Below are 26,869 nucleotides of genomic sequence, written 5' to 3' on the forward strand. Positions count from 1 at the left end.
CCAAGAGGTTAAACCCTGGGTCTGAGACTCTGCACCCATGCCCTGTAACATTTAATCAATAAAATATTAGTAAAACATTAATATGTAGACTGGTCATTCGGGCACGCATAGCTTCCTCTGTCCTTTCTAGGTTATGAATCACTGAAATATTTTTTAGAACTTCAATGACCAGGCTACACCTAAGACAGAACTAGGTCTTACTTTACAGAAGGCAGTCCTGTATTTTAGAGAGCTGGAAGAGGAGAGTCCTTTGTCTGAAAGTGCCTTTTATTTGATAAGCTGTCAAGTTCAAATCCAGGTTAAAGTCAAACAATCATCAGGATGAAGAACAGGGAGGGGACCTGAGGTTGCTTCTTATCTTCTGAGATAAGAAGCAACCTCAGGTCCCCTCCCTGTTGATAATAATATGATAATATACATTGCAGTCCTATGTAAATCATCACTATTGTGTACCTAAACTTGCACCTGCAGCTGTTATTCAAACTGACAGGGCCCTTTCCCCTCTGCTTCACTGATGCAATTTCTCATTTTTGGCAATGTGTAACTGTCTACTCCAGAAGCATGCTTCTTAATTTATTTTTCATCATTAGGCATTGTTCATCTCTTATTTGTACACAAATATATATGGTTATTTGCCTACAGGGCAACGCCTACTAAATTGTGACCAGCATGAATATACAAGCTAAGTCTGAATTATGCTTTGTTTTTTCTAATTTCCTCTGAAACTCATATATTTTATTTGAAGTTTTAGATGTGGCTTAGAGGATATTTAGCTCCTGTCTTTATATTGGTTCAAATGTTGAGCTTACTGTATTTAGATTTTTCTGTTTCACTGATTTGACTTTCTTCTTGGCTACTCATGCGCTCTCTCTCTCTCTCCCCTTCTCTTCACACACACACACACACACACATATACACATACACACTATACATCAAACATACATGAATTTCATCTCTGTATGTCTACAGCACAATGTCTGTATATTCTGTATGTCTACAGCACAATACATGTTCCTGCCATATCTCTTCAGTAAATTCAGGGTTAAAACTGACTGACTGAATAAGCTAATACCATACAGTCCAAATCCATATTCCAAAACTGATGCAAGGTATCAAGCCAAGTTCACATTCCAAAATCAAATAACATACTGTCCAACAGTTTCTTTTCCCTGGATTGCCTATTTAGTAATACATTAAACAGATGTGTCAAGGTACAATACATTAGGAATTGTTCATGCATAAGCCCCATTTTACTTAATGAGAAGTTTCCAGTAGACTGTGCCTCTGGTCATCTGTTTCAACCATTCGGATTTTTTTTAAATGCCTTTTCTCCTTTTCTTTTCATTCCCCAATTTTAGCCCCATCAAGAGAGTTTGCTGTTCTGCAGTCTGATTCATAAAAGTTTCCAGCCCAGCTATTTCCTTTTGATTTTCTCATAGGAAACTAAAATCAAAAAGTCTGAATTTCTTTCCATAATTGCAGTACTGTTATCCAGTGATAAACTCTCATTAACAATCAATAAGAATAGATCAATTATAGCATGGAAAATGATTTGTCAGTGAAATAAAAGGTGCAATGAAACAGTATGATTTCCTGCCCAACCCCCTTCCCAACCCCAAATGCAGTGCAGTGATTTAGCTGAATCTATAGGGAGTTAAATACTGCAACTAATAATCCAAATTTCATATTTGAAAAGATGTAATTCATTTGCAATTAAAAGACTGGCATATTCTACTTTTTCCATTTCCTCAACATTTAATAAGCTCTTTTCTTTTAGTTGCATAGAATTTTTACTGAAATACATGAAAACATATTTATTTTATAACATATTCATAAAAACATTTATTCTGTATGTCTACAGCACAATACATATTCCTGCCATATCTCTTCAGTAAATTCAGGGTGCCTTCACTAAAGCTACATTGCACTTCTCTTGCTATGAACATGACATCCCATTCATTAAATCATTGAATTAGCATAGAGATACTAAGTTTCCAGTTATCTCTTTTTTCAGGATTATACTGCATTAACTGCACTTTATAGTACGTTCTCTTTTCCCTATTAGTCTTCCAAGCTGTTCCTCTCTGCTCTTTCCCAAGGACTTTATTGCAGGTGTCTTGAGATATTAACCATTGTGCTCAGTTCTGCTGTTTCTTGCTTACCTGTTAAAAGATAGCATTAGATCAAAAGTCAAGGGCTTGTCTCAATTTTCATGCAAGTCATACATGACCTCTTATCACTTCCAACAGATCAGAATTTCATTGTCTTATGGGGGTGAGGAAGGAACATCCTCTGAATAAACTAAGATTGTCAGCTGAGAAGCACAACTGAAATATCCTGGAATTTCATGTCATTTGTTAGGAATTATTAAAATATCAACCATGTACTTACAACTAATACAGCATGAAATTCAAAGGGACTGCCTTATCAAATGCAAAAAATAGCTCTATTATCTATTTACTGTTACATGAGTCACATGTTGAGTTAAATGTTGCAGTGTCTTGTTGTCTAAAGCCAAACAGCCAAAGCAACAAACAATGGGACTTGCAGTGCCTTGCAAAAGCAACCTGGAATTGAAATGGCTTTAAGTGGCATTGTTACCACTTGATGTACAAGAGATACTCAGCACTGTTAAGGTACAAAATATTTTTATGGTACAAAAATTAAGTAAACAAGAACTAAAACTTGTTTGTTGCCTAAATACTTGCTAGAAGCACATTTTCAAAGGAGACTCAATACCTGGAAAAATGTCACTTTTTATGTACTTATCAACCAAGATACATGCCCTTTTCCTAGGGAACCCTAGGAGATGCTGTGCTGTGACAGAGGCTACAGATGTTTCAGTGAGAATTCCAATATCATCCACAAACTACAACCCCCAGGATTCTTTTTGTGAACCAACTGGGAAGTCTGCTGCCTTTTAAAAGGTAAATACTCTTATTTGAATGATACAGAATTGATTCTAGTTAGCCTGAGCCAGGAAGAAGGCCTTAATAAGAACCAGGTTGATAAAGGAAACTCTGATTTGTTTGTATCAAGAAAAACAGTGTGATGTCATAGCAAGAGAGTTCAGCTGGGATTTGGAAGATCTGAGCTCTAACCCCCGCTCAACCATGAAGCTCACTTACTGGCGCTCTAATCATTTACTAATCTAACTCACAAGGATGTTGTAAGGATAATATAGAAAGGAGGCCTAAGTGAGCCACCTTGGGTTCCTTGTAAGTGCCACAGACTTGTAACAAGACAAAATGGAGAAAAGTCAAAGGGGAGTGAATACTTTGGCAAGGCACTGTACCTGCAAGCGCACATATAAAGGTCTCTGATTAATTTATATCGCTAATACTAGAGTTTTACACTAACAGAATTTGAGTTAGGATGCTTCCAGACAAAGCATTTATAGTGAAACTGTGCTGCTACATTCACAGAATTTTACAGGATATGCTGACAACCGTAACCCTCCAATGTTTTCCCACCACTTCTTTCAACCTTTTTCTAAGCAGTAAAAAAAAAAATCTTAAGGAAGAAAAGATTGAGTAGCTGCACTGTAAACATTTTCATATTCTATTACCTCATAACAGAATTCTGAACAATGCAAGAAGTGCCACCATGTTTCATACGTGCAGGCATGTCACTTGCACATATATCTTCCAGTGTTTCAAGATTATGATGGCAAAACAAATATGTCACAGGCAAACAATCATATAACCAAATTTATTACCACTAGTGATTCATTACCCAGGAGAGGCTACATCTGCAGCAATTTATTATGGTGAGCTCCTCCTATTTACAAATAAAACATGTTTGCTACATATTGTTGAGATTTTGGAACTGTTTTAGTTATGTAAACTTTTATACCTCTTTTCCTTCAGCTTTTGGAAACGCCTTAATAAATACTTTTGAAATATAAACTCTGTATGCTAATTTCCTTCCTTCCTCTTATGCTCATCCAGGTTTATGCCATTGTAGTGGTTTCTAAAGGCATTTTTAGGCAGCACGTTCTTTTAATCTTGGGTTCCTTTACAATATCTATTTGTATGAAACAGATTAGCATGCAAACACATACAAACTAATTTAAAATTCCAGTATTCCAGTAACCAACTTCTACCAGACAAATACTCTGAGCTCTCACGGCTGCCTTGTGGAATATTTCCTATATATTTTTGTCAAATTCTGATAATTTTTAAAAAGAGAGGAGAAAGAAAGAGAGAGAGAACTTGAATGAAGAGGAGACAGGTGTTTATGACAGTCCAGAACTCATGCCACTCCCCAGTCCATTGGGATGCTCCGTTCTTCAAAACAGCTGGACAATTTGGCACATTGCTGGTTGATTATTCCCCGTGTCTGCACTTCCCTCCTCCCTTGGCCCACCCTGTCCTCACCCTGCACCATCGTTAAAATTTATGCAACAGTGACAATAGGGGTGGGCCTGCCAATCTGGTGTTCATGTGCAATGTGCAGGCTCAGTATGTAGAATCCAAGGACGATGCCAAGTTAATGATGGAAAGCGTCTCAGTACTTTCTGCGTTGTGCCACCACAGTGTCTTGCTCTATACAAAGCTGTATACACCTCATTTTAACTAATGGAACCTCCATTTGCATAACTATGATGAATTAGAGCCACAAATGAAAGTGAGATGGCTTGATTTATTTGGTGATTCATTGTGGAAGTGCGGGAGCACTTTGTGTCAGCGTGTAAGAAGTGGTGTTTCTTCCTCATAAACTAGTTCATGACTCTCATGGGATCTACAAACTGATTTATCTCAAGCCTTGCCAGATACCAGCTCTAGTTTGAGGATTAACTCATATTGTACATACATTGCCTGGTTTGCAGACATCAGAGAATCTGTGCAGATACAATGGCAACAGGGATCACCCAGCCAGTGTTATTCATGCTACACTAATAAACTTCAGATTAGACTGCTGCAGGGTAGGCAGCTTGTTTGGCCCATGAGCACATTTGACAATTTGGGAAACTGCTGAAGCATTGCCACAGAATGGCTGCCATGGGATGCATAGCAAAGGACATGTAAACTCCCTAGAAAATGGAGTTTAGGCCCAGACACTAAACAACTCCTTGAACGCCAAAGTTTCCACACTAACAGACATGCATTTCACCCCACAGGTGCTGAGAAAAAAATGTTTTGTTCAGCTTTGACGTGCGAGGGATAAGGCACATTGGTGGTGCCAAAAAGGAGCCTAGAGACACACTGATGCTCACAAAAACTATGTTGCTTACTTCTGGTCTGCTACAACATGTTGCATGTGCAGAGTGGGCTGTTCAAAACACAACTACTAGGCTACTAGCTGGGATCAGGTCATGAGAACACAGCTTGCCAGTGCTTGAGCCAGGGATGGGTAACCTGCGGCCCTCTAGATGTGTTGGCCTACAATTCATGCCACTCTTACTAATGGCCACACAGGTTTGGAATGACTGACACTGTAGGCCAAAGGAAGCCACAAGTTGCACAACCCTGCAGATGCAGTGGCACCTGATCAGTTTTTAGGCATGATTCAAAGTGCTATTTACCATTTTTGACTGTGAGCCATCCCAAGATGCCATTCATAAGGGGCTGCATATAAAAGCTTTAAATAAATACATAATTTTTTGTTTCTGGACGTCAGGCCAGGCCTAGCTAATTGAAAAACTGCTTGCTCGACCTTGCCCATACTCTGAGCTCTTTCTTTGGTTGCCTCGCTATTTAAAGTGAGGAGAACAGCAACCAGGGAAAAGGCATTCTAAGTAATGGTGCCAGGTTTATGGAATACTTTCTTTGTTGTATTTTTAATGCTGAATTTATCCATTGTTGTTTTTAATATTATTTCATTATGCTGCTGTGGTATTTTAGGGTTGGAATAAAAACCATCTGGGAATATCTCTATTGAAAGATAGCAACATTTTAATATAAAGTACAAACTGCAAGTTAGACCAGTCTGAACTGTGCTAACACTTACCACTAAAGTTTACTGCACAATTGACATGTGCTTGAATACTAATCCTGACAATTGGGCATAGAATGCAAACCCAACTGGAAATACTGGATCTCTAGGGAAAAGAGAGAAAACTGGTTTAACTGTTGAACCCCCTCCCCAAATAATACTGCAAACTAACATGCAAAATAAATATTCACACAACACTGAATGGTTGCTACAACTAGGCAGGCACACCCTTTGCACTGAAACAAGTTTATTTCATGTGTTCTCATTAATAATTTTGGAATACTACTTTTTTCAAGTTACCAAGCAACCTGTAACATATGAATCACTGCTGTTATTATTAGCTGTATTTTAAAGCTATTTGAAGAGAACATTTGCATGTGTGAATTTAGATTAAACTTTCTTAAGTTATAGTGCCACCTTATGGTTCTTCATACATGCTGTTTTGTGTACAAAGAATTTTTCCTTTTACTTTTTTTTAAAACACATTCAGATTGCGTCCATCTAGTGGCAAATAGATCTGAATATATTGTGTGCAGACTACAATGTCATGCCAACTCTCCCTAATATTGCTGGGCATAACCATTAGCCATTCTGGAAATCAGTGATGACCTATTCACAACACTCTCTTAGGCAAACAACAGATTCCTCACAGTCTGGACTTAGAAAACAAGCAAATGGCCACACATGGAGAGGTCATATGGTTTGGCCCTTTGTCAGAAATGAACAGAAGCTAAAACAATTTAACAATTTAAGTCCAATTAAAAAAAAACCTGATGCAACCTTTTCATTGAACATGCCAAAGTCTGAAGTAGTACAATTCCTTTAAAAAAAATCTGATTGTTTTATAATTAGGGCCATGGGAATTTCAAAAGGTTTTTTAAAAAAAGGAATAGATTTTATGTTATGATGTGACAGCCAAAATTAAGTCATAAGGCCATCCAGAACATGATGGTATGTTAAGTTCCCACCCAGGATAATTCAAAACAATGAGCTTTTTACCCCATGCAGTAGTTTGGGTGTGTTAATGCTAAACTAACACATGTCCGTGTTTTGTTGTTCAAGACATAGCTGTTATATAAAAGAATTACTTTCACTTGACAGAATCAAGATGATTGATTGAAAAACATTATGCTGCCATTTTAAAGTCCCCTTTGATCACTTGTATTTACATCCTTCTCTTAATCAATAGTGTTAGCATTTTGTAGTACTTAATTAAAAGTAATGACTGCGTATGTACAAGCATCTAGTTACCTTTTCCTCCCAGGTTCAGTGATCTGAAGAGGCAAGTTATGGAGTAACAACTATAAAAATGTTAATGCACATTAATGCAACACATAGATATGTAAAGCTAACCCTTGCATTCTTTCCCTGTTTGTAATGTGATTTCAAACAGCTAAATCTTTGTTTAATTTTTCAACAAATGGGATTGTTACATGTTGCAGTCCTTGGATTTCTCCATTCTAACACACACACACACACACACACACACACACACACACACACACGTGTTGTTTCTTTTACCAGCTTATTTACATAACCTTTCAATTCTCATTTATTCTTCAAAGTATAACCAGTTTCCAGAGGGTAGCCATGTTCCCTGCAGCAAAAACAAAACAAAGAGATGTAAAACAGCCATCTAAGAGAGGTTAGGTAGTGAAGTGTTCCTCTGAGGCTCCAGAGCTAGGCATGAATCTACCGCCAGCCATAGGAGCACCACCCCTGCCCCCCATGGGACATTCCAAGAGGTGAGCAGAGGTGTTCTTGAAATCTGCTGAACTGAAAGTCACTTTGTTCATTAGGGAAGATTATCTGTCTACTGCAGTTTGGAGACAGTAACTAATTTCCTTCCTCCACTGAATCCCATATGGGGAGGAAACTGGAACACAAGAACCATATGACAAAATAAAAATAAAAAAAACAAATACACTCACACCCCACTTCTCCTGCCAACTTCAAATAATCATAGTAGCTTGTGTGTGAGATCTGTTACTGAAGACATCATCCAATGTAACATAAAACATAATGCTTTTAAATGGAGTCAGTTAACCATTCCGTTACTAGTTATTATGTATTGAGTAATGCAGTGATGTGCATATATGTGTCCCTACTTTTATATGTGAGTACTTGTTAGGAAGCTGTGAGGATAAGTAGTTTCCCAAGGTGTGCACACCTAGCAAAATGGTATGATTTTCTATCATGACCATGATACCAGATTTTCATATGTAATTTCATATATATGAGTACCTATGTATCTCCTTATTTTCATATATATGAAAAATAAGGAATAATATGTATAATTAAGACTGAGCTGAAAGGAGGCTTCACATTTCTTAAAAAAAGAAAAAGTGTTTGGGCTCTGTGAAAAACACTCTTCTTTCATTGGATTGCAGGACTTCAAATCAGGATGAAACTGCTCACTTATTCTCACAGGAAGGATCATTGCTTGAGATACACAAAGGCACACACAGTCACACAGTGGCTGAATGCTGTTTCCAACTCTTGCAACTTAACTGTCCTTAACAAATTTATTTTGGGAAAGAAAGAAGTCATGGCTGTTTTATGTAAACATTTAAAGTGCGACTTAAACAAGTTCTGCAGTGTCAAGTGTCTTGACAGGCAATTTTGATGGGGATGGCAGGAAGGATCGACCTTGAACTTTAGGACATGAACATGACATTTACATGAATAAATAAAAGATTCAAGATGAGTATATACTCCATGCACAGAAATTTTGCTTCTTCAGATATAAAGAACTAGGAAAACTTGGTTGCTTATGTCTGCATATTGGCAAAAGTTCTTAAAAGTCCTCTCAACATCTCTGCACAAAATATAAACCAAGGAGAAAAGAAGAGTGATTTACTAAGGGGAAAGTTCTAGATAATATGGCTGAACCTGGTAAATAGGGGCAGTTTGGGGTCCTGCCCTTTCAGAAGATTGTTTGGCAAACTACACCTTTTTAATTGTCATTTCCCGCACAACTATTAAAAGGGCAGGAGTGCTATCCTCTTCTGAATCTGGCCACAATGGACTGAAACTACTTTCAACTGACTGCTGGTCTTGTACTTTTTGGAGTAATTTCAGATATGTGTAATAAAAAAGAGAGAAATGAAAGAAAAGAAGGGTTTCTTCTTTCTCCTTCTGCCTATTGGCAGATTTGGAAATCAGAAAGAAAAGTGCCACCAATCTTCCTCTGGGGACTAGCATTTCAATTTGTCTGTTGGAGGGTAACATCATCAGTTAGGCTTCAGAACTAGCCTCAGATATATTAAATATCAAGCCTGTTTTAAGGCATTTGTTGTGATTACCATTTGATATTCCTAATGCCAAGAACACTCTGACCGATCTTCCTATCCAATGTATACCATGTTGCAGAAGGCTAGAGTGGCCAGGTGTCCTATTTTACAGAAGACAGTCTATCCAGCATTTTAGAGATAAGGAACCATAAGGCACAGAGGACTAGTTTGCTGTCAGCCTCAGTAGAGAAACTTTTGGGTCACACCATACCAACAATATATCAACAGGGCAACTTGAAACTTCTGGGGAACTTAAAGGTTCTACCTGAATCCTAGGCAATACCTTGACAGATGTTTGGTTTAATGCTGTTTCAAGATTTGACATCCACATTGACTGAGATCACACATGTATCCCACATTACAGGTCCCCATTGCACATTGACGGTGAACTAGGACAAGGAATCAGAGTTGACGTCTTGGAAGGTCATCTGCTGTGGTGGTGGAGCAGGTGGAGATAAAAAAGAAAATTGGGGATAATAGAGCACCCCCAATTACAGCAGCTATCTTCCAAGCTAGTGCCCTCCAGAATGCAACTCCCATCCTCTACAGTCACACCGTCCTTGGACTTGCTGATTGGGGATGTGAGAGTTGTAGTCCACATATAGCAGGCACCACAACAGAGAAACTTGATTGCATGAACCACAGATGGTTTGTATATTTAAAGTCCAGCTACTGGATCTGAAATAGTGGATAGAGGAGATTAGGCATTTTATTTCTACTCACATCGCTCCTGGAGGGTGGAGGGACTTGTGAGTTATTTCTACTCCAAAAAACCGAAAACTACAAAGACGACTTTTCCCGCCCAAACCTCCGGGAACCGCGTTTGTCGGCCACATCCTCTCCCTGTCGGCGGGAGCCACTAGAGGGCGAGCGCGAACCACGTCCTCAGCGGTTACTCTGGGCAAGAGGCTTGTCGGCCAGGCTGCAGCAGAGCAGGGCGGGACATTGAAGGCTGAAGGAGACTCGTTGGCCTTCATTAACTGCGGGTCCGGCGCGCTAGAAGGCGAAGGGCCAGAACCGGGTGGCGGTTATTACCCCCACTCCATGCGCAAGATGCTGGCCGCGCTCTCCCGTCTGTTTCAGGGCCCGGCTGCCCACAGACCGGTAAGCGAGGCGCAGGGTCGTAAGGTCCTTGGGGCTTCCCGCTGCCCCCACTCGGCCTCTTTGGGTCCCTTGGCCTCCCCCCACCCCGCCACCCGGCCCGCTGCTATGCAGGCCTCGTAACCGGAGGGTTGGCCTGTCGCACCCGCTGTTAAATAACGACTATTTCTGCCCGCAGGCCGCGGCCGCGCTCCTCCCTCAGGACAGGCCTTGTGGGCGGGGACGGAGCGCGAGGCGCCGGGCGGCCTTGGAGACGCGCCGACGGTGGGGGGCGAGAATAGGTTATATCGCATTACTCGTGGGTGGGGCAAAACTTGCTTGGCATTTTTTCCTTTTAGGCATAATTTCTAGTATTGGTGTATTGCAGAGCAAACCATGTAGATGGTAGTATCGAAAAGGTTAACGCATGTGAAGCACAATCCGAATACGTGTTTAAAGAGGGGGAGAAGGCTTCCAACTGGTAGCGTTCCCCAGCCAGCCACGTAGGACTTTTTCTTCTTTTGGTCTGTTTCTTTCCTTTTTTTAAAGGATCACTTCTTTATTCTGGTGCAAGAGTTGTGGATTAAGCGTTTCATCAAATGCATGATTATTACAGAGACGTTTAACTATATACAATTGTTATGCTTGGGGATCGGGCAGGATACAGGGAAGTCAAAGAGAAATGAAATTCGGAAAATACAGTAACAACTCGATTATTAAGAATGTAAGCAAAGCTATGCTGGATCAGACCAGGGATCCATTTAGTTGTTCGTGTGTCGTCTCCCCCTCCCACCAGTTCACACAAGTGAACCAGTGCCCCTGAAAAGCTCTCCATCTCTCAGTGATGGCTACCAAGCTGGAAGATGTTAGAGGGGATTGGACATATTTATGCAAGATAACAGCTATCAATGGCTACTAGATCTGATGTTTCTATTGCTACTCAAGTGTCAGAGGCAGCAGGCCTACATGTACCAGTTGCTGGGGAATGTGGGCAGGAGCATTGTGTTGCACTCATGCCATACTTGGGTGTTTCATGTGCTAAATAGTTGGCCACTGTGTGAACAGAATGCTGGTCAAGATGGACATTTGATCTGATTCAGTATGGCTGTTCCTATGCCCACAGTAGGATACAATCGCATCATCCAGCATATTAGCAGGGCTCATTCTTAGCACAGTTGTCAAATACCCTGGTGCCAAAGCCAGTTATGATGTTTAATATATGTTATCCAGAGTCAATCCTTTGGTGATAAAATTAAACCTTTTGATGAATTCTAGATCAGCATTAATGCCAGGAGCAATTTGGAATTAGTTGCACTAATTTGGGAGAGAGGCGTCTGTCAAATTCTGACTCTTTACCTGAGATAATACCATTTTAGATATGACAAAATGTTGCAGTATATCCCTGGCATATCTTCTAAGGGACTGCAGGTGGTGCAGTGGTTTAAACCACTGGGCTGCTGGGCTGGTTGATTGAAAGGTTGCTGGTTTGAATCTGCACAACGGGGTGAGTTCCCGTTGCTCTGTCCCAGCTCCTACCAACCTTGCAGTTTGAAAGCATGCAAATGCAAGTAGATACCGAGGCTTCGGCAAGGGGCAGCATAGAAATGTTATAATAATAATAATAATAATATAATAATAATAATAAAAGGTACCACTTTGGTGGGCAGGTAACAGAGTTCCGTGCACTTCGGTGTTTAGTCATGCCGGCCACATGACCACGGAGACTGTCTGCGGACAAACGCTGGCTCCCTCGGCTAGGAAACAGAGATGATCACCGCCCCCTAGAGTCAGGCTTGACTGGACTTAACATCAAGGGGAAAACTTTACCTTTATCCCTGGCATGTGTGTGTTAACTGAGCCTGTAGCCAAAAAAACCATAACAATGATCAATGTAAAATGGTTGTTGCGTGGTGCTCTCAGCCCTAGTTGCAGTGCAGGGATAATGACAGTGGATGACAGCATAGTGTTGTTGTAAGCTACACTGTTGGCTTCAGCCTCATCACCAAGGCTCAGTAGGGATCTAATAACTTGAATCAATGTTGTAGGATCGTAAACTACTGATAGCTGAACCTGCACTGTTCAGTATGAATCTACTGTTCAGTATGAATTGGGTCAGTTCAGAGCTGACCCAGTTTCCTCCTTCCCAACTTCAAGCCCTTCCAGCCTGAAGTATAGATGCAACTAAGTGCATTTGCATTAGAACTTGGAATTCTAAAGCTATTTTTAATGTTCCACACTAAGAACTGAATTAGTTTTGGTGCTATGGTGAGAAGTAGCACAATCCTAGCTGTTATGATCTTTGATCTTTGAATTCACTTATTTATATGGGCAGTCTCTCCTTCATCCTCTGTGAATATATAAAATTCTCAGTGTGAAACAGAACTCAAGCATTGAGTTCTCCCTGCCCTTTTACGGTTGTATCTCTTTTTTCATTCTCTTTTGCTTATTTCTCCAAGTGGTAGAAAGAAGAGAAGAGAAATGGAGCAAAGCATAACGGAGAAAGAGGCATAGAAAAGTAACTTCCTACCTTCCACTTTCCTCCTTATTTTCTCTCATCTAGTTTCTCCTGCCTAGACTTTTGAAGCTTTATGGGCTTCTGCCTCACTTAATTCTTTACTGATTGATTCTACTCATTTCTCTGTGTGGCTTTATTTTATGGCTTAATCTTCTGTGGTTAGTTCTTGGGCAGTTAAAGAGGGGAGGGTGTTGGTGTGTGCTTCTGCAAACCTTGGTGTTTACTTAGGCTTTGCATATGGATTATGGCAAGGCTTGTGTATGGTTGGTGACATACGAATGGGCATTTTTTCTTAAACTTTGCAAATTGAGGGAATTGTGATGGTGAACCTGATCCTTGGTTCTCTAGTCATTTAATAGTAAGTATGTCTCTTTTATCTCCATCAGTCTCATGTTTTCCTTTGCCTGGTTCCTCTGGTCCCTTTATGGAAATGCAGGTTATTAGACTGCAATCATTTATGCACTTACCTGGGCATAAGCCTCATTGAACGCAAAGGGACTTAATGTTGAATAGCTATATAGATTATTGCACTAGGAGCTTAGTGCAAGGTGGACTCAAAATACTTTATCAGCTACCAGCCAGCTGCATTTAGTAAATGGAACCAGTATAAATATGGCAGTATTGGGAAATCACCTCACAGGCCTTATCTGCCTATGCTAGGCAGATCAAGAACATGCTAGTCTGGCTGACAGTTGCAACAGAAAAGTACTTTGGAACCTTTTCCATAATCACAGGAATGATCTTGGATAGAATAAAATAAATATCTCTATCAGGCAACTTAGATGATAAAGGCATGATCAGTTTTCTTCTCATATCCTAGTAGGCATTACAGTATGGTAAGGCATGCATTACAGACTCTTAAGGGCACAATCCAGTGCAGTCTGTGCTCAGTGCTTGTAAGCCTCTGAGCATGGAGGTTTATGTGCATTCATTGCATGATGCAAAGGGAGGAAGATGTGATTTCTATCACTCCACCTCATGCCCCGCATTTTATCTAGACTGCCTTTTTTGGCCATCTAGATTAAGTGCCACCAAAGGGAAGGGAAAGAGGCTGGGACACTGTTTGGGTATGGCACAAGCTGACACCTCCAGTCCCTGCTTCTCCAACATGTCCCTTGTCATTTTCTCTGAGGCTGATGTCAAACTTTGTAGAGGCAGGCAGCATGATCTTTCTGCACTGGCTGCAAGGGAGGAAGGTAGGAGCTTTGAAGTCCCAGCTCCAAGGTTCCAGAACATTGGAATTGGGGCTTTGAATAATCCTGTGCCCCTGCACAGACAGTGTTGGGAATCCATAGGATTATTCTGTAAGACAATAGGACAATGAAGATTCAATGAAATATTGAATCTCTATTTAACATAGCAGATAGTAGAACAAACCAATGGTCATGAATACAAGCCATTGTATATGCATCCTGAAGCTTAAAGATGTATATGGCTCTTAAATAATTCGCAGTTTTCTCCCAATTGAATGTCAGAAATAAAAGAACAAAAATTAAGCTGGCAAAGATATTTTTTCCATTCAGCATCATATAATCTTAGCGACACAACTTCTTTAACATTGTTCTCACCTGGAGAATACAAATGGAGAAATACTCATTTTTATTATTTTACATCGTACAGCCTTCAGGCTAGTGTTTCAGGAGGAAACTTGCCAGATTAGAGAACCATAACAAAAGTCCTGTTGGTCCAAAAATAAAGTTGAATTCTTCTGCAAAAGGATGTCCAAGCTCTTTACTACATTGAAAACCTACAAAATAAGTTTAACATCTCAAAGTTCATGCTGCAGTCTGAATAATAAACACTCCACTGCTGAATAATAGTAATAATAATGTCTTGACATGGCTAATTAGAATTAGCCTTTTAAAATGAATTGAGGTTAATTTATTTATGAGGATTTTCCCTAGATGTGTGTGATAATAGCTGATATCTTTTTTTTTCTGCTTTTGTTTCCTCCCTATTCTGCTGTTCTAGGGAGCTGTTAGTGAGGTAAGGCCATCATCATTACTTTAACTGTATGAACTTTCTTCACTCTGACTGACAACATACTCCTTGATATAGAAAAACCTTTTTGTGCCATTTTGATGTACCTTTATAAAGCCAGTGTTAGTAATTTGCAAAAATGGAACCATGTTCTTCATTTCAGAGCAGAAGGCGGAACTGGCACTGGTTCAGATCTCAAGAATTGGATTTTATATTTTAAAAAGCTTTTTTTACAATGGTATCCACAAGCAGGGTTAAAAAAGCAAATAACTGCTCCTGTGCTTAGAATCTATTACTTGTGTTTCTTGCTAACAAGAAAAATATGTCCATGCATCTTCAAGGCACATGGGCCAGTGACTCTCTCGCTCGCTCTCTCGTAATTTATAGGACAGCTTTGGAAAACCTGAAGCGGTGTAAATGTTCCTAAAAATATCTCAGCCTAGTATTGCATGTTGCTTTCCTCATAGTGTGTCCATATATTCTGTTGACTTAATTGACTGGGTTAGCATAACATAACAAGTAACCAATGATAAAGAAATGATGGTTCCTTGTCATGTTGTCTGAACATGTCGTCATGGTGATTGACCATCGTAGCAGTTTGTTCCAGGGTTTCTCCCTACCACAATTGTTTGCTAAATTTTTTGAACTTGGACAACACAGACACTTGTGGTAAACCCCGGAACAGACAGCTGCTTGGCAGTTCCAGGACAGGAGAGCTACAGTTGCTTCTCTTGCCAAGTAGCCAGACAGCACAATGGACTGCTGCCCCAGCTTCAAAATTTCTCTTAACTCCTGCCCCTATCCCTATATACAGTGATTTACCATGATTACCAGGGCTGTCATGTTCTGCAAACTCATCCAATGTGTTGCTGTATCATAAGGGTGTAATCATATGCATGTTCGGATAGACTCTCAGCATTCCCTGGCTGTCATGGCTGGTTGACAGGTGAATGCTAGGAATTGTAGATCTTTTTTCTATACAGACATGCATTGAGTTGTTTCTTAAGTGTAAAGTGTTAGCTGCCTCCCAATGTTTTATGCAGAGCTCGTGGGAGAAATACAGTAACCTGGATCACACATAATGACAACACACAGTTGTCAAACAGCTATTAGGCTGTTGTGTTGTTTAACTCTAAATAACTAAGCAGCTTCTCATGTTACGCTCAACAAATTATGAACAAACCAGTTCTAGGTTCTTGATTAATGCCTAGAGAGCTTCAGGTACAGGTGGTATAGACTGAAATGAAATAAATAATAAATGTAGAAGTCACTGGTGCATGAAAGTAGCTGAGCTCTCTCCTGCTCAGCTCTGATAGCCTATGGTTTGCTTAGTTACATGCAACTGCCCCAGTGGGTAATGGTTGCACTTTTAGGTTGGGAGCCAACGTGGCATAGAGTGGTTGGAGTAGGATGTAGGAGATCTGGGTTATATTCCCTGCTTGGGATGGAGCTCATTAGGTAATTTTGAACCAGTCCTTGACTCTCAGCCTACCCTGCCTCACAGTGTTGTGAGAATAAAATGGAGAGGAGGGTTATGTATATTTCCTTTAGTCCCTTACAGGAAAAAGATGGGATGGACACACACACACACACACACCATAAAATAAATTAAAATGTTGCAGTACAACCTTAACTAGTGGGGCCTCTGATATACAGAATGTGATATAGTTCCCTAAATTTTGTACAGTATGTCTGGAGAGGGACAGTAGATTACTTACTCACTTCTGTTTTCCAGTTCTTAATCTTTTCTGTCCCAAGCATGTAAATAGAACAGTTACACTGTAGTATCAAAACCTTATAAGCAGTGAACATTAATCAGTATGGCATACCTAACACTGCTTTGGACTTACCTTCATTACCTTTTTTTCTGTTTCTTCCATCCTGATTTTTTTCAAGTTCAGATCTTCCTTTGACAATATACTCTTCATTTATTCTGCCTCCTCCTTCATAATGCCACTTGCTTCTTTGGGAATGTATTCCATATGTTGGTAGCTTGTTTTTGCACTTTGAGTTGGCAGATTATAATTTTTAAACTTAAGGAACTTCAATGATATTTGAAAGGAAGGGCATCCAATTACATGAAGCTAGACTGATTTGAAATAAGGAAGGGTTTCCATAGCAGAAGTGGATCTGAAGTTTGGGTGGAACTTGGATTGGAAGAGAATACATGACTAGGAACTTGGAACAAAGAAGAAAGTTTGATAGACAGCTGGCTTGGCTGTAGCCCTGCTTGCTCTGTTCTGTGATTGTGGCATCCTAAGAAGCAGGGCTTTACAGCCCATACATGCTTATAGCAGATATAACCTCAACATACTTGCAGGCTAACTGACACTCTCAGGTTTCTCTCCAGATGCTTGCTTTAGTAGCTTTATAGTTCCAACTCCACAGTTACTCTTTTCTGTGTTCTTAATAGTGTGACAAGTTAATTCCGGTTAGTACTTATTCTTTAATTACTATGTATATAGAAATATTGCATGCCTTGCAATGTTCAGTAGTTTCGAACAGTCATGTAGAACATCACCTTTCTCCCTCCCACCTCTTTCCTTATTGAAGGTTGCCCGTGTGGTTGTCACTTCCCGTAATTTTGCAGATTTTGCAACTGAAGCTACATTTGATATTAAGGTAAGCAAAATGATTACTTTATTTCAGAAAGCTAATGCTGTATTCTAATATATTTTAACAAAATGCTATTCCAATATCACAAAAAATATTAACAGGGATGTGTGGAGCTGAATAATTTTACACTCAGTTTTTAAAAAAAATAATGCATTTTTAAAAAGCATGAAATAGGACACACTGCCTTCTGATTCAAATATTCTTAGAAATGATGGTGCAATATGTATTATATTTTGGGTAACAGATATGTGCATACAATTTAATTAAGCATTCATTTGATTTTATTCTTTTTATTTTCTTTATATGGGAAAAGCTGCCAGTAGTTTGCACAGGTGGTTTCTGCTATATGGCTTACACTCCTGCATCTATCTGTTGAGCAGCTGTAGTCCACATTTCCTCCTTTTTCCTTCCTGTCTGGTATAACAGCTTTCCCCAGGATTTATGACTGTTAGCCATGTTGCCTGGGACAGATAGTTGTTGAAGCCTAAAATACCTAGAGAGCACCATATTGATGAAGGCTTGTCTAGAACATAAGAATCGCCCTGTTAGTTTGGATCAACCTGGTCCAATTTTCTGTGTAAAACGGGGCCCAGCAAGATGCTTCCAGGAAGCCCACAAATAGGATATCAAAGTAGTAGTCTTCCTTTGTTACTGCTTCCTAGTAATTTGTGTTCAGGGGCATGCTGTCTATGGCACAGAAATTATAGGTAAATTATCCATCTTATCTGCACTAAATGTACTGTTGGACGGTTTGTCAGGTGGCCCTGACTTCTTCATGCTAGAGATTTTCCCTTCTCTTAACTGCTTGTTCCACACTGTGTATATTGTATACATGTGTCTTTTTTAAGCAGAAAGAGCTCAAATATTTTGTTCTACTTTTGTAATGAAAGTGCTCTGATCCCAAAAGGAGACTTGTCCAGTTCCCTGCCAGCTTCCTTGAGATATTAGAAGCCCTGGTTAATACAGTGGCTAGTTACTGCCCTACTAATTCCAAGGCAGCTACCACCGTGGTCTACATGCACTGGGGTACATGGATACGATTTGCAAAAGGCAGGGGGTGGAGGATCATTGCTCTGGTCATCTTTTAGTCAGGCTTAAACAGTCATATTGGTATGAAAATGACTGCTTGTCTTTATTATTCCCAGAAACATGATCTTCATCGTTTGGAGGAGGGTCCTCCCACCACAGCTGTACTGACTCGAGAGCAGGGTCTACAATACTACAAGACTATGCAGACTATCCGGCGCATGGAATTGAAAGCAGACCAGTTATATAAACAGAAAATTATTCGAGGCTTTTGTCATTTATATGATGGTCAGGTGGGTGGCTGAGCTGAGAGGCCTTTTTAAGACTTCATTAGGCAAGCCCTTGCTTGCATATTGTAGGAAGTCTGCTAATGGTTGTGCATCTGCTAATAGGACGTTGCCAGCTTTTCTGTTTGTTCTGCTAGTATAATGTTGGATATAACTTAGTCTAATGAAGTAGGAAACTTTAAAAAATGCTTAATACACATGTGCGGTGATTTATGGCTTGCAATTTGTTCATAGTAATGAGAAAAAGAATATTTTACTGTAAATAGGAGACCCATTTTAGCCAGGCTTAAAGACCCAGTTTTCCTAGTCCTGGCTAGTGTTTCCGGTCATTTCATCTGCTCTCAGTGGGGGCCATTATAGTTCCTGAAGGAGTATATTCCATAGTTTGGGAAAAAATAAAGGGAAAAAAGCCTTTCACATCTCTCTCATTTTGTGCTTCTTCATATTAGTACTTCATGTGCAAAATTGCATCCTGTAAAGACCACTTTTCCTAACTTGGTAGCATCTAGATGCTTTAGACTACAGCTTCCAACTTTCTTGACCACTGGCTATGATGACTGAGTCTGATGGGGGTGAAAGTCCAAAATATCTGGAAGGCACCAGGTGGGAGAAGGCTGCTATGAGATTTCCAAAGATTAAAATCTTTCAGAGAGGCAGAGCTCTGGTGATCTTCCATTAATATTATTGTCTTCTAGTCCTAGTCAGCAAGATAGTATACCTCACACATTTATTATGGCCACCATTTGACTGTGGCATCATGCAATATTCTAGAGGTGTGTGTGCAGTGACTAAAATTTTCCATAGGTAGACTAGAGCAGTGCTAAAGCTTTTGCCTGAACATGTGAAGGTTTGAAATGTGTACAGGTGTGGCTGAGCATGCTGGCCCTGTTCCCTGTATCTGTAGGCACACTGCTTTGTCCGTTCAGGCATTGCAGTGTTGAATAGACAAGGCCAGAATGGCAGCATTCACCTCAGTGCGGAGAGAATCATACAGACTCTGCTTATCATAGTTACCAGTAGCAAGGCAAGTTGTGCTCATGCTGAAGTGAATACAAGTAGAACTCCATTTCAGACTTTGCCTTTTCACCATGCTGTGGGGAGTGGGGCTGGTGTGCCTGAAGACATAGGGGGCAGGGCCAGCATGGACAACCCCAGCTCACTGTGCACTTTAAGCCCTTCCCCACACCTTTGGGCAAACATCTGAATGGGCCTAATGTTTCTCCTCAGAAATATTGTAGAATTTTTCATCCCTTGCATTTGTATAATACTTTTATATCTTTCCAGTGGATGATGTACACCTTGAGGCTTATTTTCTTTACTATAGGAAGCTTGCTGTGTTGGACTGGAGGCTGCCGTAAATCGAACTGATCACTTGATCACTGCCTACCGGGTACATGGCTTTACATACACTCGTGGTGTTTCAGTTCGAGAAATACTTGCTGAGCTTACAGGTTTGTGTTCAGTAAAATAATATGTAAATTAGAGTGCAATGGCTAAATGTAAGAGGCTTAGGCTCCAGTTTCTTTTCACCCATGAAATCCTAGCTTAATTCCCTTGGTGTGACTTTAGTGAATTTATAGATGAAATCTGCCAGTATTTCATGGTGTTCAGTGCTTTTTCATTCATGAATATTCAGCTGTAGAGCCCCTCTAAAATTGCAACAATAGCATGACATGTTTTCTGCTGCAAATATGCCCTCTCATAAGAATTTCTATTTGTTGCCAAAAAGAAGGTTTCTGCACATCATTCCATAATCTTAACATCTATCTGATTAGTGAGGAAGAGACATGGTAGGCAGAGAAGAGCCTTTTCTTGTTCATATAGACTTTAATGGGCACCAAACGAAATGTATAAGATCTGTTTTTAACTATTTTTAGGCCGGAAAGGTGGATGCGCTAAAGGCAAAGGAGGTTCAATGCACATGTATGCCAAAAACTTCTATGGTGGTAATGGTATTGTTGGTGCTCAGGTAAGGCTCACTAATAAAAATTATCTGGAAGGAGGGTTAGATATAGCTTCTAATCTATCGTATAACGCAGTACAGAGAGTTCTGGATGCCCTGTTGTGGCCCTAGTCTTTTAGTATTTATACAGTTTTACCCTATTAATTTGCTACTTGTCACTCACCTTTTGGCATTCCTTAAACTGAATATTTAGACACATTTCCACCCAACCTTTGTTCTTTAAGGCTTGCCAGTCCTGTAAGCTGATCTTTGTTGGAGAAAGATGAGTAACTTATGACCCTGTTAATTCTTCTGAAACTTTCCACTAGGACAGTATCATTGACCCTAATATTCTTCTGCACTGAATAGGATGAGAACTGAAGAGCATAGTACTCAGTGGTTCTCTTCCTAAGGGCAATAACCAATGAAGACTAGCCACACCTGTCCAGTCTTACCTCTTCTGTTGGACAGAGCAACCCCCAGTATTGGGGGGTTATTTAACATTTCCAAAGGCCACCTGAAATAAGCAGAAAGGGGCAGGTTGGCAGAATTCACATCAGATTGCTCTACCAGTCCCCTTTGAGAAACAACTGTTTCTGCACATGGTGGACATGTTGTGAGCGGAGCTGGCTGGTGCCAGTGGTCAGACTAGATGGCCCGGGAGGCCACTTCTGACTCGCGCTGTTTCTATGCTTGCTTCATGGTATGCCCCTGGAAGCACTGAATGACCATTGTGCCTAATGGAAATGGTAGGGTTGGCTGTGTGTAGAACGAAATAGTGGTAGGCTCTTTGCACGGAAGACTGGATCCTCTCTTAAGTGTTCTCTTACAGCACAATAGTTACTGCCAGCTGCATGTTGTTACCATTTCAGAAAATTGTCTTGTTTAACTAGTCCCCATTGTACACTTATTGTAGGTCCCTTTGGGAGCTGGTATTGCTTTGGCATGCAAGTACTTCGGCAAAGATGAGATCTGTCTAACATTGTATGGTGATGGTGCAGCCAATCAGGTAATTTTTAAGGTTTACTCTGTGTCGTTAGAAATTAAATCTAATTAGAGTCATAATGGGGAAAATACTCGTTCTTTGATGCATACGCAATGTTTCTGAACCTGGATGATTATAAGTGCAGGGTTCTAGACCTACAAATGTCATGTTTCTGTACGGAAGCTTGTGTATGTTTTAGTACTGTAGACAGCTGGTGTATGCAGGAGTCTCTTCCCAAGAGATCCTACCCATGCTACCATGGTAGCATTTAGAGGCAAGAATTTTACAGATGGATACAATGTTGTGATTCCATCTTACTTGAATGTCACTGCAACCTTTCTGTTTTGCACTACCATGGCCACGTGAGAGCATTAGGCAGGCAGTAGAATTAAGGATTTCCAGTGCCCAATGTCCCTTTCTTCTTCCTCCCCACCTTTCCATGTTAGTGACAGCATGTTCAAGCCTGTCAGCTAAGATGCAGCTATGAGTTACAAATACATGTCACTGAAGAGATGGGGAGCACATCAACTTCTCTTCATCTGAGAATGTAGGTATGTGTATGTACTGTTTGCTTCCTTACCTGTTCTCTCGATAGCTGTGAGTGGAAGAGTTCAGCCATCTCCCACAGCTCTTGGAAGGTAAAGTTTGTGGCAGGCATGTGCTCCTGCCATACATGTTCAGGAAAGTAGAGAAGTTGGTAGATGCAGCATTGTTCCCATATATTGGATGAAGTATGACTTACTCATTCAATAACTCCTCTTGGTGTTTCCAGAAAGAGACCTAAGGATTACTGCTAAGTATACAAGATAGAATATGGTGACTTGGTGGAAGTATTACACTAAGACACTGTTTAATTGTATGTGAGTAGAAAAACTAAGTTCATGTTTAACATTGGGAGTAGCTGAATTTATCAGGAGAAACACTTTCTGTGTATGTAGTACAAGTTCATGACCAGATGAGAGAGTGGAAGATAACTGAAAATACACCAAACCGTTTTTCTTCCAGGGTCAGATATTTGAAACATTTAACATGGCAGCCTTGTGGAAGTTGCCTTGCATTTTCATTTGTGAGAACAACAGATACGGAATGGGTACTTCGGTAGAGAGAGCTGCTGCCAGTACAGACTACTACAAGAGGGGAGATTTTATTCCAGGTCTTAGGGTAAGAATAATTTTTAATACTTTCCATCTTTAAAAAAAAAACCAGAAATACACATTTGAAGTACTCTTTTAAACTTCCAGGTGGATGGCATGGATGTTCTTGCTGTAAGGGAAGCAACAAAGTTTGCCGCTGACTACTGCAGATCAGGAAAAGTAAGTTCCAGTTTGGTTGTGTGCTGGTTTTGCCTCTATATCAAATTATGCAAGTGTAGCTAAAGTTTTGCAGTTGAACAGAGTATTCACTTTTGAAAAAATATGTCTGAACTAAAGCACAAACTTTAGGTGGTGCTCCTAGCACTGTAGTAATTTGTGAACCCCAAAATAGTCTTATACATTGCATTATATCCTGCCTTTTTTCTTCTTGTGAAGGGCCCAAGGTAGTTCATGTAGCTCCATTTTATCCTCACAACAACCACCTTATGAGATAAACTAGGCTAACAGTGAGTGGCTGGCTCCAAGTCTCCCACTGAGCTTCATGGCTGAGTGGGGATAACTTGACCCACAGAGTTGATCCAGGAAAATCAGTGGTCAACGATACCACAAACTTTTGTTGTTAATTTTACTTGAGAGATCAAGTAAAATTAACAACATTGCATTCCCTCAGTCCCTCTCTCAATAAAAGTCACCCAAGCAGGGGGACTGACGCTGAATCAGTCCAAATCCAGGTTGAAAGCCAGACTGAAATGGGTCTAGCTAATGTATTTCTTATTAAAACAGTACCCAAGGACAAGTAAACTTATCAATGGATGTGCACAAGAAGAGTAGATAAGAATGGATTTAAAAATAAATCAGATTTTACTTTTTTTAAAGTTAACTGATAAGTTTCTCTGAAATAACTAGGTTAATACTAAATGTAGATATAAGCATGTTTGCCCTACTGAATCAGTGCATCGCCCAGATACACTGAATCAAAGAACTGTCAGAGCTTACTGTTTTCAAAGTTGTTAAAGCTTTTGAATCATTTTACCAGGGTCCCATTGTGATGGAGCTACAGACATATCGTTACCATGGACATAGTATGAGTGATCCTGGAATCAGGTATAATACTTCTCTCCACTCTTCAAATACTGCACTTAAAGTAGTTTCTTGTCCTCGTTGGCGCATGAAGATGTTTGGGAAAAAAAATTCTAATTGACCATTTTCTATTTAAATCCTTTTGCATCTTCTCATTAAATATAATTGCAGTCTGCCACTAGGAACAAATACAAGTTTCAGGCATAGATCCTTTCTCTTTTGTAGAGAAGATTAGAAGTTTCTTAACCTGTATAGCTGCAGACCAAAAGTTGTTACGACTGTGGCAGAATAGGTGTTCTTGAGCCATACTTGGTGACTGATCTGGGATTCTGATCAGAAACAAGCCCATACCCTGTCCCTTAAACTGCACATAGCTGATGATTCTGTCATGTCTTTGGATCAAGTACAGCAGGCTAAAATATTCAAAGAAAAATGTCTTGCTTATTAATGGGAACCAACCCACAACAATGTTCTGCATGAATCACTAAGTATGTGTTTTTGGAGGGCAGATTGTTCTAACTAAAAGTAAATCTTTTATTTTAAGAGTAAATTGTGCCTTCTATTTGTATAAAAAGTATACAAAACTTATCAGAAATTTAGGAAACACTCTTGTCCTTTATTTCCTTCCTGGATCATACGCACTACTTGTTCTGTTGGCTTATTTGCCCCATTGAAGACTGTAACCAAGAGCACCAGCTTGTGTATTAAAGAGTTGCAGGAGTTGCTTCTGGGGAGTTTCCTGTGTAATGATTCCTACAGCATATATGACTTGCACTGAATTACTGTTCGAATAAGGAGTATTGGCTTGCCTTTTTTGTAGTTACCGAACAAGGGAAGAAATTCAGGAAGTGAGAAGCAAAAGTGACCCCATCACTCTTCTGAAGGACAGAATGGTGGACAACAATTTAGCTAGTGTGGAAGAGCTAAAGGTAATAAGCCTTCGTTCTAAAGTTAATGGGAACATTTTGCATAGGTTAACTAATTTTCTAAGAAATTATTAACCCAAAATATAGCAAATTACTGTAAACCAGAGCTCCTTTAAGACAATTTTTGTGTAGGATAAAATTGTCATGTGAAACATAGCATTTTCCTCTTCCTTTGACTTTGATTTGTCACATTAATACCCTGCTTTCTGCTGTGAAGAGCTCAAGCCTGCATTAAATGTGAGATCCCACTCAGATTACACGGAGAACAGTTCTGAACTAGTCCGTGCAGCAGAAGCTTTAGGAGCAGGAATAGCAGCTATGGGCTGGGTACTCTCATACTCTTCTGACACTATCTTCCTTATAGTTGCTACTACTTTTTGAATAGTTATGGTCAGTTGCCAAAGTGGAATTAAAAAACTTTGTATATTCTCTGATTATGATCTATCATACATATTTCTGCAAGTATAGGAACAGCTGTGGATTAGCTTCCTGCTATCTATTGAAATCTATAGTAGCATGCATATGTCAAAAAACTCTTCTACAGTGTCTGATAATATACAAGTTCTAATACTTGCTTGGTTGTCAGCAAAATGCGTTTTCCTGTGGTGATCTGCTAATTTGAGATTCCTGTTAATCAGGATTTCATCTCAAGATGGGCACATGTTCCTAAAAACATAATGCCAATTAATTTGATGTGGCTTGAAATTGCTTTACCTGTGTTAGAATCCTCTTATATCTACAAGTGAAGCCATCGGGTGTTCACTTAAAGGAATACTGATTGATCTATAAGGATTTAGAAGGGGATTTCTTTTTCCCTTGACATTTTCCCCATTTCGTCTAGGAGATCGATGTGGAAGTAAGGAAAGAGATTGAAGATGCAGCCCAGTTTGCTACAACTGACCCTGAACCATCCCTGGAAGAACTGGGCAGTCATATATATTATAAGGAGCCGCCCTTTGAGGTGCGTGGCCCAAATCAGTGGATTAGGTACAAATCTGTTGGTTAAGCAAGGTCTTAATCCAACAGCTAGTTAAAATGGATGGATTTTTTTTACTGGTGTTTAACTCTTGCATCTGTTCATTTGACAGCAAAATAGACATTTTATTTGTGTATAGGATGTGGGGCAGGAAGGAAATTCTATCACACAGCAATCTGAAAGACAGCTGCATAAGAAGGAATGAATTAATGTTTATTAATTTATATAATCTTCAAGGTGTTCTAAATTGCTGTATTTATGAAAATTATTCAGCTAAAATTGTGTTATGTACAGTAAAAATTGCATATTAAAATTTCCTGAACAGTCATTTCCCATGGATTTTATGTACTTCTCCAGTTTCCCCCTACACGATACCCAAAAGGGGGAAAAAAACTGCTTTCAGTGCATCTATATTTAACCTTTTTAAATATATATTTTCATTAAATATACCAAAGTTTATTGTACTAGCCAAAAGCCATGACAACATTAAATATGTAATTATTTCTCCTTGCTTGGAATCTTTGTACAATTTTACTTGTTTCTGGGGTTTAAGTAATTCTTTATAAAACCAAACTAATGTTCACATTACTCTGAATATAGCAGAGACCCGCCAAAACAGTTCTAAAAGCAGCCAGTATGTCAACAACTGTAACATGTTTACATTGAGTGCTTAAAGTGCATAAGCTAAATTTTAGATCTATCTATCTATAAAGCAAACATTTTTTCAGGTACTGTAATATTTACATATCTGAAAACAATTTCATTATTAAAATCAGTGTATAATTTAGTATGTTTAAATATTATAGCAAAATGGACTACTTACAAAAGAAAATTCATAAAACATTCTATTTATGAAGGCACTGCGATCCGCCTATTCTTTAATATAACACTTCTGAAGAAAGCCTGTTTATCTGTCTTTTGTGCAAACCGTGCAGGACCAGCATACAGACAGTGTGTGCAAAAGTTAATGACTTAGTTGGAATGTGTTCTCATTTTTTTCAACTCATCAGCACCTAGCAGAATTGAAGTGCTAACCTTCCGTTTCCAGAAGTGTGGCATTCAGTTTTCTGTGTTTTAAGACTGCGTTCCAAATTCGGCAGAGAAGGCCACCACTGTATGGGGAATAAAGAAA

The 26,869-nt window shown here is 39.6% G+C and overlaps 3 protein-coding genes and 1 long non-coding RNA gene across 8 annotated transcripts in view; 1 reads left to right on the top strand and 3 right to left on the bottom strand.

The window, feature by feature from the left end:
* The window catches only part of ADGRG2 (adhesion G protein-coupled receptor G2), a 138,270-nt gene extending 115,522 nt beyond the window's left edge, over nt 1-22,748 (bottom strand). Inside the window, exon 1 of the mRNA XM_044441411.1 lies at nt 22,242-22,748. Within this exon, the coding sequence (XP_044297346.1) occupies nt 22,242-22,336 (95 nt within the window). The 5' untranslated portion in view covers nt 22,337-22,748. The remainder of the gene's footprint in view (nt 1-22,241) is intronic.
* Nucleotides 1,736-10,148, bottom strand: LOC123028991. 2 transcript variants are annotated; one of them, XR_006415817.1, is made up of 4 exons: nt 9,954-10,148; nt 7,189-7,534; nt 5,953-6,043; nt 1,736-2,162 (listed from the first exon to the last, which is right to left on the bottom strand). It is a non-coding gene; the product is annotated as an uncharacterized LOC123028991 (long non-coding RNA). The 2 variants fall into 2 exon arrangements; XR_006415816.1 differs by having other exon boundaries at nt 5,953-7,534.
* Nucleotides 10,149-26,065, top strand: PDHA1 (pyruvate dehydrogenase E1 subunit alpha 1). Of its 2 annotated transcripts, XM_044441409.1 has the most exons (12): nt 10,149-10,334; nt 14,797-14,811; nt 17,359-17,427; nt 18,567-18,740; nt 20,059-20,185; nt 20,612-20,703; nt 21,593-21,685; nt 22,667-22,822; nt 22,903-22,974; nt 23,792-23,859; nt 24,656-24,764; nt 25,603-26,065. In XM_044441409.1, the coding sequence occupies exons 1-12, from the start codon at nt 10,275-10,277 to the stop codon at nt 25,765-25,767; spliced, it is 1,200 nt and encodes a 399-aa protein (XP_044297344.1). In that variant the 5' UTR covers nt 10,149-10,274; the 3' UTR covers nt 25,768-26,065. The 2 variants fall into 2 exon arrangements, with proteins under 2 accessions (XP_044297344.1, XP_044297345.1); XM_044441410.1 differs by lacking the exon at nt 14,797-14,811.
* Nucleotides 26,066-26,171: 106 nt separating this feature from the next.
* The window catches only part of MAP3K15 (mitogen-activated protein kinase kinase kinase 15), a 72,079-nt gene continuing 71,381 nt past the window's right edge, over nt 26,172-26,869 (bottom strand). For all 3 annotated transcript variants that reach the window (XM_044441398.1, XM_044441400.1, XM_044441401.1), the window contains one exon: nt 26,172-26,849. In XM_044441398.1, coding sequence (XP_044297333.1) covers nt 26,768-26,849 — 82 coding nt within the window. In that variant the 3' untranslated portion in view covers nt 26,172-26,767. The remainder of the gene's footprint in view (nt 26,850-26,869) is intronic.

Source organism: Varanus komodoensis, unplaced genomic scaffold (genome assembly GCF_004798865.1).
Source record: "Varanus komodoensis strain SLA01 unplaced genomic scaffold, ASM479886v1 scaffold4, whole genome shotgun sequence".
Taxonomy (NCBI): domain Eukaryota; kingdom Metazoa; phylum Chordata; class Lepidosauria; order Squamata; family Varanidae; genus Varanus; species Varanus komodoensis.